The following is a 13,413-nucleotide window of genomic DNA, read 5'->3' on the forward strand; positions in this document are numbered from 1 at the left end:
TTATAGAAAGACAAATACTGTATGATTCCACTTATACGAGGTACCTAGAGTGGTTACATTCATAGAGACAGAAAGTAAAATGGTAGATGCCAGGTGTTGGGGAAATGAAAAGTTATCATTTAATGGGAATGTCATCAGTATTACAAGATGAAAAGAATTCTGAGATGGAGGCAGTGATGGTTGCACAACAGTGTCAATGTTTTTAACATCCTTGAACTGTACACTTAAAAAATGATTAAAATGGTACATTTTTGTTATGTGTACTTCACAATTCAAAATAATTAAGAAATATTCCCAGTCAAAATTTACTCTATATATACCCTCTTTTCTCTGGACTCCTCACTCCGTAATAGAAACAATAATGGTTTTAATCCCTAATAGTCATTGAGTGGTGGGATTTCACGTATTGTATCAGGTATTTTGTGTGTGTGTGTGTGTGTGTGTGTGTGTGTGTGTGTGTGTGTGTGTGTGATTCTAAATAAAGTTAATCAGACCCTATTCTACCTGGCAAGAGAATAGCAAGATAATAAATAGGGAGAAATCACTGCTTTAAAAAAAAAAAAAGCAGAGAATATCAAAGAAGGGTCTGAGAAGCAGCTGCTTTCATCGGCCTCACCAGTTCCTAGATAAGCCATAGTGCCCTGCCTGGTCATAAATGCCGGTCGAAGCCCTCGGCACTTTGTCTGGCTGGCACTGCCCTGACATGAAAGCGAAACAGACTTATCTGATCTCCCTTTGCCCTTGTTGGGACTTGTACCTTGTATAAATGCAATGCATCGCATGCTCTTTTCTCTATCTACTGCACCGTATAAAACTCCTGAATGTTGTAAAGCTGAAATAAAGTCCAAATTCCAGTGTGGCAAGTATAGTTACAACTAAATACCTGCCAGGCAGAAGGGTTTCCAAGTCCTGGTCTATGGCCACTACTCCAAGAAATACTCTGAAATAACCTTTTTGGCAGAGGCCTTCATCATCGTTCTCCTGATTAATTTGATTGCTCCAACTCCAGGCTCACTTCTTCTCCCCAAGATGGGAGGGAATGCCCCACGCTACATCCCTCAGAGTTACATAGTGCCTACAAGTACACAGTTCAGCATGAAACTTCTGCTCTATCCCAGCCTGTGTCTCCACATTCCCCTCCCTTCACACCCTCAGCCACTGAGCACTTCTATTTCTTCATCACCCCCTGGTTCTTCCCACCTTCACTCTTCATATGCCATATTCTTTTTGCCTGGAATGGCTCTTCCTTGATAGCGCTATCTGGTGGATTTCTCCTTATCTCTCAAGATCAACCTCAAAGGTCACTCCCTTCTACAGAGGCTCTGTGGATTACCTCCAAGGAGCTTTCCCTCAGAGCATACATTGGGCTTGGTGCTTCTCTACCACAGTGGACTACAATGTCTCTGAAGGTGGGAATGCTGTCCATTCCCAAGTACCCGCTCCAGACTCTCAACATCAGCCGGGTCTTGAGGATAGGATTTACAAGTGACTCACCCTATAATGCAATGTTCCACCCTGGGTACTGAATGCTGCCATGGCCCATTCGGAGTCCCTGCTCACCACTTCCCTTGTGACTCACCATTGCTTACTCACACGGTACCCATTTTGTGCTCTTGTATTATTTATGGATAAGTATCTCCCTCACTCAATTATAAACTCCACAGGGAGCAGAAACCATGTCTTACTCACTTCCAGAGCCTCCACATTTGCTAGCTTAAGACTACGCAACACCATAAAAGCTAGATTTATTAAATAGACAAATCCTCATGGCATTTGTGGGCATGACTTGGAGGAGGTAGGAGTAGGTTGGGAGTTTTATAGAGCAGAGAAATTTTAGGCAGGCTGAATGTAGATTTCTACCTCTGCTGGAGGAGGAAATTTGCTTGAGCCTTTTTGGGCGGTTCTCCAAGAGGTGGAGCTTTGGGTGGAAAAGGGAAACCAGCCAGGAGTAGGACGAGGGGACCCAAGACAAGGAGAAAGCACTCCCAACTAAAGGTGAGGTGGTGGCTTGCTATGATAACAAAAGGCATCATGTATCTTTAACTGTCTTAAAACTCAATGGCTTGAATCAATAGTGACAATAATAATCTTAAGCATAAAAAGATGGAAAAAGTATTCAAAATGTTAGCAGCAGCTGCCTCTGGGTTGTAAAATTACAGTCGTTTATATTGTTGTGGGATTCCCCTTTCCCATTTCTAACACTCAACTGCCATTCTCTCTAGAAACAACGCATAAATGGACATTTTTTAAACACAGAAATTCTACTTTAAAAGCCACAACATACTTTACCTCTAGAGTCCCAGTCAATGTGTGTAATATAACTAGAAGCACCTTTACAGATGCCAACCCTTTTGCTTGTAAGTACGTTGTAAATATCCACAAAGTTATCATGGGATGCCACGGCAAGGTATTTTCCCGTATCTGTAAAGAAAAATGTGGGGTTAACACCAAAGCATTTTATATAGGAATTTACTTCCAGGAACTTAGTATTTTAAAAGTGGGAAAATGGTCAAAGAAGCATTTGAAATAGTTCATTCTTATAATTTTTTGTCCCAAGACTGTGCTATTTTAAAAAGTATCTGCTGTCATCTTCACCTTTTGAAAACTTAATATCAGAGATCATTTCTTTTCTGTGATGGAAAGAGACCATGTCTTCAACAGTGTCAGCATTTACCACCAGGAAACTCCCATCGTTCAAGCCAACCGCTAAGGCTTTCCCATCAGGGGAAAAGGCACAGCATCTTCCACCTACAGAAGAATCCACAAAAAACACTTATTACCCAAAACTTCACTGTCAAGCAAATCACATGAAAAGATGAAGAAATCTGATGATGTGCATTATGTATGGACACGTGACTGCCTTTAAATTGACACTACACTTGTGAGAACTAAAACTTCATAATTTAAGACACCTCTTGTCTGGGCGCAGCAGCTCATGCCTGTAATCCCAGCACTTTGGAAGGTCGAGGCAGGTGGATCTCTTGAGCCCAGGAGTTCGAGACCAGTCTGGGCCACATTCCATAGGTTAAAAATTAGTTGAAAAGTTATTTTTTGTAGAGGCGAAACCCACCCTGTACAAAAAGTAAAGAAATAAGCTAGGTGCAGTGGCTTATGCCTGTAATCCCAGCACCTTGGGAGGCCAAGGCAGGTGGATTGCTTGAGCCCTGGAGTTCAAGACCAGCCTGGGCAACGTAGCAAAATCCCATCTCTACAAAAAATACAAAAATTAGCCAGGAATAGTGGCACATGCCTGTAATTCCAACTACTCAGGAGGCAAGGTGGAAGGATCACTTGAGCTTTGGAGGTGGAGGGTGCAGTGAGCAGTGATCATGCCATGGCACTCCAGACTGGATGACAGAGGGAGACCCTGTCTCAAGAAAATAAAATTAAATATCTCTTCTCCCCAAGTCCAAGGAAAAAGATCATAATATCAAAAATACATTTTCAACTTCCATGAGGTTTATTCATACATTTATGAGTATTTAAATACCTGGGGTTTCCAAAAAATAAGTGGGGTAAATGGAGAAAAGGAGTATAGGGTTAATAGGACCAGTATCTTTGCTTCGAAGAAAAGAGGTAATATTTAAGAATAGGAGTTCTATAATAAAATTTCCAGAAACCATTTTTTTTAAATATTAAGCCTTACATACAACTTGCTTTAGAGGACCTCATTCTTTTAGTTGCTCCAATTCTCTGATCCACGGATTGTAATGCATAACTCTAGAGGTGAAAGATGTTGTTCTTGCCTCTTCTGTCATGCGAAGAATGGAATCTGAACATTCTCCCAAGGGGTTTCTGGAAAACTAATTGGCACTAGGGGGATGGTGCTCCATGAACCATGTTCTCTACTGCTTTGTAGGGTCACAAAGACATTTCTGAATCAGAAGCATGGACTTTGCAAAGGTATGTCTAAAAGGAAACTGATTCAAGAACATGCCTACCCTCTGCCACCATTCTTACTGTCGAGAGTTGTAAGCACACCCCAGGGATAGGACAGCCAGGTGGCCTTGTGCCAGGGCATTTAATACCGAGCCTCTTTACCAACTCCTCTGTTCATGGTATGCTGAAAGCTGTGTTTGTACTCAAAACTGACGTGCCAGTACTGAGACAATGAAAATACAAGCCTGCCCTTGAAGAGCATCATCAAGATTAGGTTAATCACAATCTATCGTACAGACCAAGACACGTTTGAGAGTGAAAAGGAAAGCTATTAATAATTATACCAGAACAACAGGGGTAAACTGGGTTGAATGGTTATCCTATCTAAGATGGGTCAATAGTTGTTCTTTTCAACTAATTTTTAACTTAGAGAATAAAGTCCATTCACTGACATTCAAGTCCTTCACAGTGAGGACTTGGCCTATCATTCCCCCAATATAAACTAGTAGCCAAAATGATTCTAGCCTGTAGTGATTAAGAGCATGGGCTTTGGACTTAGATCTGGGAAATCCTGCCTCCACCATTTACCAATCCCCAGGAGCCTAGTGTAAAGACAGGCAACACGGCAGAGGGAAATAGTGTTAAGCAGTGGCCACGGGTGTGTTCTCACAGTCACACTGCATGGGTTTGAATTTGGTTCCATTACCTACTAAATGTGCAAACTAATTAAGCTTCCTGTGCCTCAGTTTTCTGATTTGTAAGTGGCAGTAATAATAGCCTTACTCATGGGGTTCCTACAAAGACTACATGGAAAGAGCTGGCATAGTTGCTGGCTCAGCCATATTAGCCACCATCACTATTGTTACTACTGTTTTGACACCTTTCTTCGTTTTATTACCCTAGAATACAATCCTCATGTCTGCTTATAAAATTACTCAGTACAAATATTTTAGGGTCAGACCCCAATTTCATCCTTCCCTCTTAAGAACTTTTACAGATCCTTCAAGCCTCAGCTCGTCACCTCTCTGATGAAGCATTTCCAAGCAGTAGATGTCCTCTGAGGCTCCAGGGTACTTTGTGCCAAATATCTTTAGTTTGTCCTTTCACATCCCCTTTTTGCCCTTGTCCACCCTGCTCTGTGCCTGAAGCTGGTCTGCATGGAGAGCATCAATGGGCTCCCTTGTCCTCTGGTTTCTGGTTGAGTTTGGCCAACGGGGAGCACAGGTGGGAAATTAGAGAGATGGAGGAAGAACAGGGAGGCTGGGCCATTTATTTCCCTGGCTGCCTCCCGCAGGGTCACTGCATGCTGGCAGAGTCCCCTGCTATCAGTCGTGGCTTCTCTCAGGCTGCCATCTCATGTGGCTCTCATATTCAAGGTTGCAGCAATTGTCCTCTCCTCCTGTCCCTTCATGCCCAGGGCCAGTGAGAGCAGCCGCCATTACTAGCTGCATAGCGCTGCACTATCCCTGGTCATTTCCTCATACCTTCCCCATCCCTTTATATAAATAGTCCCATTTTAAAGACTCTCCTCGAATTACCCAATTTGAATGGATATGTTGCTGAGACTGTTCAAGTCCTGTCTATCTCTGACACTAGAGATGGGACCATTCATCATGGGATCCCCTGTGCCTGCCACACAGAAGCTACTTAATAAATGTTTGCTGAATTTGTACCTCTCAGTACACCTCATAGTTCTAGTGCATTTAGGTGTTCAAGACATATTTACTCATTTCTTAAGTATTATATTTCTATATAATTGACGTTTGTTTTCAAGTCATAAAATAAGTTCTGGAGACTGTTACAAAATAAATAGCATTCTTTAAAAGCTGATGAATTTCAATTGACTCCCACAGCTCTCAATGAGAAGAGGAAGGACATATTGCCCCCAGGTGGCAAATATCTGTGCAGTGCAAGGAAAATGAAGTGAAAAATGGAGCTGGATTAGGCCAGCCTTCTGGAATAATTCTACATGTGCTTAGTTATGACTGTAGCAACCAATATAAAATTCTCATTGCCAAGCATATTTATGGGCATATAACACGTGCCCTCAGTAAATATTAATTAAGTGAGTGAATAAATCTGACACATTCTGTTACTTGTAAATACTCTGACAGATGTGTAAGGTGGTGTTATGTACCTTTTTTGAGTTTCCGTACTGCCAGCATACGGTGCTGGGCAGATAGTTCCCAGATGCGAAGTGTTTTATCATCGCTCACTGTTGCACAGATGGGCAGGAGAGGGTGAGCTGCCAACCCCCACACTTCTCCTTCCATGTGCCCCTGTGGGAGAGGAAAAGGGGCAACATAAACTCTACTTATGCTGTTTGGCTAGCCCTTCTTTAGCCTGGTGCTACATATTCAGTCCAAGAGTATCACAAAAAAGCACAAATAGGAATAAACACACTTTGAGCTTCCTTGAACCAAAATGATCACCCGAAATAATTTTTTCATTTAAAGTTGAATCTACAGCTAGACCTACACGATGCTAAATCATTCATTTGCAAAGCAAAACATGAACTCATTGCTTATTGGTTTTGTTTATATGATGCCAAACATCTTTCCATTTAGAAACATCCAGGTAAATGGTGAAATGCCTGCTTTTCTGTTGTTTCATACTAAATAAACATAGTATATACGTACCCTCCTAGTAAAGCAGCTTAATCACAAGGACACAAACCACTTCCTTCAGTTAAATCATATTCTAAAATACGCAGGTACGACCCATTCATGTCAGTGAAATTGAAGAGCAATATTCTAATTATTTGTGCAATTTTAGTCCTTTGAATGTGTAGCATTCGGCAGAGCAGAAGTAAAGGAAGCTAAATTTTCATTTCAAGCGTCCTCGGTGTAGCCCAGGTTCTGCGTCTGTTCACAAATTGGTCTGTTCATGTGCCAACAATGAACATCAAAAACTGAAAGGTGCTTAATAAGCACTGGACCAATTCCATATATCTTTATCTTATCACAAACACACTTGGCTGGCTTAGAATAATAACTAAGATAAAGCAGTATTTTTTTTATAACCAACACTTAACAGGGAGAAAATGAATTTGATTCTCATAATTTTTCACTCTACAATGCAGTGTGTAAAGATTAGTGCTACAGAGCAATAAAACAGACCAGATTAACTGTTTACTGAATTTTTGCTTTTTAATGGCTAATTACAAAAAGGCTTTGCTTAGTAAAGCAAAAAGGAAGCCCACACACAGGCATCTGAAAGGTGTTTGTAGCTGGAATGCTTTGGGGAACAGGTGGCTTTCCAAAGAGAAATTGGATGATTCCAATTTAACTGAGAAGCTATTTGAGCAAAACAGTAATTTGGCAGAAGATATAAAGTTCCAAATACAGCTGACATTCAAATATGAGAAAATGAGGGCTGAAGGATACAGACATTGTTTTTGAATTTATTGGATTTGAGGACACCCTACATCCCCAGTTTTCTAGCCTTCTCTTTGGAAGCCTCCCAGCCCCAGAGTCACAGTCAGGGTACAGCTCAGGGGTCAACCTCACATCTTCCCAGACTGACTCTGCTTGAAGCTCTTCTATAGACTGAGCCCCTTTGTGTATTTTAGTTAAGAACAGGATTGTGGGACCCAGAGATCCTTTTAAACCACTGCCTTATATTGACATCAAAATTGTATTTCCTTAATCTGTTTATTTTAATCCCCGTGTAACACAGGATCGGACAGTAAGCGAGGCAGGCTTGAAGGACCTTGAATGGCTCAAGGAAATGGGCTTAGGATCCTGCTTTGCTGCTGATCACCCACAAAGCTGATCATAAACAGCTGTACAACTGCGAGCTGACTGCTTCAAAGCACACATGACGGGAAATGCCACAACCCATCACCTGCCATTCTCCCCTCCCCCAACCTTATTTTCTCTTAAAAAATAAGCAGTCTATTCCAACTGTGATTGGATTGCCGTGCCACCAAAACTGGCAAAGTGGTTCTAAAATCTTCTTCCGGCAGGACAGCCAATTGTCTCACTCACACTGCCTCTACAGTTCCTTCACTTTCCCTTGCTGTCTCTATCGTCTCTCAGAACAGGACTGTGACACGGTCCTGGGCAAGCAGGAAGCCCTTATTCCACTGCACATATACACAGCACAGAGCAGACCTGGGCAGGAGCCCAACAAACATTGACTGAACTGAAATAATGAGTTCCACCTAAGAGGAAATAGCAAATGAGAGAGCAGAAGATGAAAAAAAGATGCTAAAAAAAAAAGGGAGAGAATGGTACACATGTAGGTGGCAAAGATGGTAACTAACATCTGGTCTGAAGCTTCCAGCAGCTCAACCAGCCACCCCATAGCTCAGGGGCTTTCCTGCAGTGTCCAAGCTAAGAGATGTGGGGAACAGCCTGGTGAGGTGAAAAAGGGCTCTGGCAAACCTTGGTTGGAATCCCAGCTCTGCAGTTCTTAGCATGTGACTGTGGGTAATTTTCTGGGCTTTAGGTCCCTCATCTATAAAACAATGTAACAGAGCCAATCTGTTGTGGAGATGAGACAAATGTTGTACAACGGTATTGCCTGACACAGAGTAGGTGCTCAATATATGATTGCTGTGGTTATTTTTCTTATTAGAGCAATAGAAACAAACATAGGAAAGAATAGAATTGTAGAGAATTAAGAAGTGAAAAGCCTTAATCAAGCATAAAACATATTTAAACCAAACTACCTCAAGTGTAACAAAGTAAGAGAGAAAACAAAGTTTAGATCTTACAGTATTATTTAAATCATATTGGGGCATAAATCTTCTAAAATATCTAGCAATATAGCATACATGGAAACAATTTACATTCTCAAACATTTGGAGATTAAAAAGTAAATAAATACTTTTCAGTAAAATTAAATTAGAAGTTATGGCCAGAAAAAAAAAGATTTAGTTTGGAAGAAAACAACAAAAGCAAGAACAGCTGGAGAACAAAGACATCATTGCCTCAAGGATGCATCTCCAGCCTAGTTCTCCAGCCTGGCTGCAAGGCACGACCAGCTGCAGAGCCTTCGAGGTTTGTTTTTAACATAGATTTTTTTCTTTTAAAAACACAGATTTGTTCAGGATATCCAGGGTGGGATTTGGGCACCTGTGTTTTTAAAGCCTTGCAGTGTCCTGAGCCATAGTGTATATGCACATGTGTTTCCATGATACAGTAAGTCAGAGGGACCCTCTCAGTGGGATTTGGGGATTCACTCGTAATACAGCAAGCCTGCAGGCATCAATCACTCAGAGATCAAGGCAAGGATGGGAAGCTCCTGCACTGGAATCTTGGAAGTTCTGACTGCTTATATGATCAGTGCATTTTCTTTTCTCTCCAACTTCTGAACACACATCCTTCACCCCTCACCATGCCTCTTCCACCTAAATATGGTCTTATCCATCACCAAACTGGGCAGGACTACCTAACGCACCTCCACATCCTACCACATCCCCATCCTTGAGGTGAGATTTTATCATTTCTTGGCTCCTAAAAGGTTCTGTTACATTTATTTTAGTTCAATTTTACCTAAATATGACTTTTGAGGGAAGACAGGGACTAAGGAGGATGCAATTTGCTTATGGGGATCAAGGCTGAGACTATAGTGAGGCCCACATTCCAAAGGGGCACGGGTGCATCTGGCATGTGGGGAGCAGGTAATTTGTCTTGTTCATTTTATGGACGGACAGATTGACAGGACTTATATCTAAGGCACCTCTTCCACACCTGGACCCAATTTAGATAATGAGATTCTGGACTTTGAGCAGATCCTGTAATGTGATAAGGCTCTTGGGGACCTTGGAGGTGGAGGTAAAGGATTCTGTATGTGGTAGGGACATGAATAACTGGTGGCCAGAGGGTGGCCAGTGATGGTGACCCTCATACTCCTCTTGTGTTTTCACACTCTTGCATAATCACCTCCCTTTGAGTGTGGTATGACCTGTGACTTGTTTCTAACCAACAGCATATGGCAAAGGCAATGGAATGTTATGATTCCACATATGTGATGACCTAATTATGTAACATAAAATTGTAGCGTCTATTTTTTTCCCCTCTGTTTTTGGCTTTGAGAAAGCAGCAATGTTGGGAAACCCTATGTGGCAAGGAACTGTGGGCAGCCTCTGGGAGATGAAAATGGCCTCTGGCCAACAGCCAGCAAGAAAAAAAAAAGCCTTTAGTCCTACACTTACAAGCAACTAAATTCTGCCAACAACATGAGTGAGCTTGGAAAAATCTTCCCCAGTTTAGCCTCAGATGAGACCATAACCCTGGCCTTTATTGCAACCTTATAAAACACTAAGCAGAAGATCCAGTTAAGCTGTGCTCAGATTCCTGATCCACAGACACTGTGAGAAAATAAATGTGTGTTGTTTTAAGCTGCTAAGTTTGTGGCAATTTGTTACACAGCAATAGGTAACTAGTTCAACTCTTGTGCAACCCTGAGAGTGAGCGCCTCCTTAAGTTTTGCAACCTAAGCATCAACTTTGCCTCACCCTAGTCCCAGCCCTGATGTGAACTGCAGTTTAGAATACATACAAACAGTACCTGAACAAGCAGTGTCATTGGACCACTCTTATCGATTTCCAGAATCTCTCCATTTTTTGTTCCCACCAGGATATGTCCATGTCCCAAAGTGATGGCACGAATTGAAGGGTTATCTTCCAAAAGCAAGCCTGGGGAAGGGGATGGTATATTTAACACAATAACAAAAACAACTGCTTATTAGTATAAATTCAATTTTTATAGCTCCAAAGAACTAGGTACTAGGCAGTCAGCCTTGACATTTCTACCAGAGGAAGAGAGTTCTAAACATGGAAGAGGGAGAAAATTGATTTGCTAATAGTTTTCTAAAAACTTTAGTACAATCTTCTCCATCCCTATGAATACAAAGATCTCTATTACATGTTTGGGAGTGGCACCTTTTGAGCTAGTCGACAATGCTGATCTTTTAATGGCGTAAGTCTTCAAACATCTTTCAAACATATCATCCCAGAGCTCCACGATGCCGTCCTTTCCACCTGTTACAAAGCCCTGTGAAGGCACACATGAGAGGTATTATATACACATCAAAATGACCAATTACCCACTTGGCCCCAGGAGGATTCCCCGCATGTAAGGAAGCTTTGTGGATGTTACCTTCCTAAATATATGAGATGGAAAACTCTGGTGATAACAATGTTCGAATAATATTTTTTGGGAGCATTTCTCCCATACTTCCCTAAGCAAGATTAAGCACGTTCTCATCATGTGTCCACTGCACTCTCCTCAGAACAATGGTTGGCAGCTGGCCCACTGATCAAGGATGGCTCTGCTTGTGCCCAGTCTCCCAACCAGAATGTGGTTCCTACAGAATGGAACCAGCCTCAAAACCTAGCAGAGTTTCTGGTATCTCACATACTCTGACCAAATGGATTGAAGTTAACATCACAGTTTAAAATTATTGTTAAACATTTAAAAATAAAAGTCATGTCCAGAAGAAAACATCATTATTTATTAAGAGTAGCTTAGGTACTTTATATAATGAAACTATCCTATTTCATTCAATAGACACAATTTCCATAATTAAAATCCAGATTAATTTTTACAAAAACCTGGAAAGTAAAAAGCTTAACATATTGGATATTTTTTACTGAACAGTGATCTTTATTCCTGTTCTAAGCTTATAATTTTTTGGCTGTACTAGTTTTCCTTTCTGGTAATTTATTATATATACCAACTGTTCTTAGAGGTTTTTTTTTTTTTCTAAGAAAAAAGCTGAGTAATTCACTGCTTTCTTAGCAACTTTTAATTTAATGCATTTTTATGAAGTTTACAAAGAAATAATATTTCCAAGTGTATAACACTAAATATCCTTATTCTTATATAGAATTTGTACCCAGGAAAATTCAATCCCCAAATTAAATTTAAATGCAATATATTATATTGTGATATCCTTGTCTTTTCTTATGATTTTGCAGCTTAATTTACCAAACAACAAGAGCTTAAACAAGTTACACCATATCTACTTCTGGGCCTACAGAAATTCTTTATTCTTCTTTAATCTTTTCTAATACTTGCAGTTTAACCAAAAACATATGTACCAGTAAAAAAAAAAAAAAACACCTTTGCCACCAAAACAACCATTACAGTTGCATACCTAACAAGAACCTACTTTTGTAGTAGAATCAACACATTTGCCTAAGGACAGGTAAAAGAAAATTGAGACATGGGTTAGGAGTAGTAGGTGGCTTCAACTGGAGGTCAGAGGGCACAGATGAAGTGGTACTACCAGCAAAGTGGAAATAACTGAAAAGAAGTTGATATTTGCTGGCAAGTTGATTGAATAAAGTGTTTTAAAACACTGAAGGTGCTATGGTTTAAATATTAGCCCCCTCCAAAACTCATGTTGAAATTTAACTGCCTCTGTAACAGTATTAAGATGTGGGAACTTTCAGAGTTGACTAGACCATGAGGGGTCTGCCCTCATGAATGGATTAATGCCATTATTGTAGGAGTGGATTCATTACAAAAGGATGATTTCGGACCCTCCCACTCTTATTGCCCCTTCAGCCATTGGGTAACACAGCAAGAAGGCCCTTCCCTGTTGCAGCCCCTTAATCTTGGACTTCCCAGCCTCCAGAACTGTGAGCCAATAAACTTCTGTTCATTATAAAGTACCTAGTCTCAGAAATTCTGTTACAGCAGCAAAAACAGACTGAGAGAAGGTAAGTGTAATCTTTGTAGAGGGACACCGCAAGGCAAGTAGACAGACCAGGGCAATTATGATGAGCTTGAATTGTAATATGGCCAATGAACAGCCTTCACTCTAACACTCTTGTTAAAGCTGAGCCTTTCTACACAGGAGCAAGTTGGTTATGGATGCAAATTTATCGTAGCAAATGGACGTCTGGAACAATAATGTAACCATTTGGTACTTTCAGGTCTCTGCCCAATGTGTCACCAAGGAGGAAGACAACGCTGAAGTATTTCTCAGGACTCTTCTGCTGCTAAGTGTCCACATTTATCCTGGCACTTCTTAAGGGGCTCTCATGAGTGGGCGCCAGGAAGAGCATGTGTGGAAAAAGTGCAGAGAAGTTGCATATAAAGAAACAACTGTAAACGAAATTATAAAAATATCTTTGCTTTCCTCCCTATTGTCTCTTGACTGAGCTTCATGACAACGACTTCCTAATTCAGACAGGCCTGTTTTAGATACAGGCATCCTCTTGGGCCATCCTAAGACTACCTTATAATTTTAGAAGGCTGATGAGGAAAATGAATGCTGATACACAGGCCATACCTTATCCAGTGCATACATAGCAAACACAGGCCCATCATGAGCTTTCACTGTCTTCAGTAGTAGAATGTCTTTCCAAATAAAAATATCTCCAGTAGCTGCTCCTGAGAACACTAGATCTTCCATTCGTCCGTAAGAAACACACATCATTGTTTCCAATTTTCCAACGCTTCCAAAAGTTCCTCTTTTAGAAGTGAAGCCCCCACCTAGAGTGGACCAGGAACAGTTATTACTTTAAAAAATCTGGCACTTCCTATAAGCATGTAGAAGGACTACTTCCATGAG

The 13,413-nt window shown here is 40.9% G+C and overlaps 1 protein-coding gene across 15 annotated transcripts in view; it reads right to left on the reverse strand.

The window, feature by feature from the left end:
• EML6 (EMAP like 6) overlaps nucleotides 1–13,413 on the reverse strand; it is a 251,024-nt gene that overhangs the window by 70,023 nt on the left and 167,588 nt on the right. For all 15 annotated transcript variants that reach the window (XR_010149134.1, XR_010149136.1, XR_010149135.1 and 12 more), the window contains 6 exons: nucleotides 13,132–13,334; nucleotides 10,772–10,883; nucleotides 10,398–10,525; nucleotides 6,017–6,158; nucleotides 2,596–2,748; nucleotides 2,290–2,421 (listed from right to left, as the gene is read on the reverse strand). Coding sequence is in view for 9 of the 15 variants with exons in the window: in XM_063789079.1 (XP_063645149.1) it covers nucleotides 2,290–2,421; nucleotides 2,596–2,748; nucleotides 6,017–6,158; nucleotides 10,398–10,525; nucleotides 10,772–10,883; nucleotides 13,132–13,334 (870 nt within the window). In the remaining 6 variants the exon portion in view is untranslated. The remainder of the gene's footprint in view (nucleotides 1–2,289; nucleotides 2,422–2,595; nucleotides 2,749–6,016; nucleotides 6,159–10,397; nucleotides 10,526–10,771; nucleotides 10,884–13,131; nucleotides 13,335–13,413) is intronic.

The sequence above is a fragment of the Pan troglodytes genome, chromosome 12, assembly GCF_028858775.2.
Source record: "Pan troglodytes isolate AG18354 chromosome 12, NHGRI_mPanTro3-v2.0_pri, whole genome shotgun sequence".
In the NCBI taxonomy this organism is placed as follows: Eukaryota; Metazoa; Chordata; class Mammalia; order Primates; family Hominidae; genus Pan; species Pan troglodytes.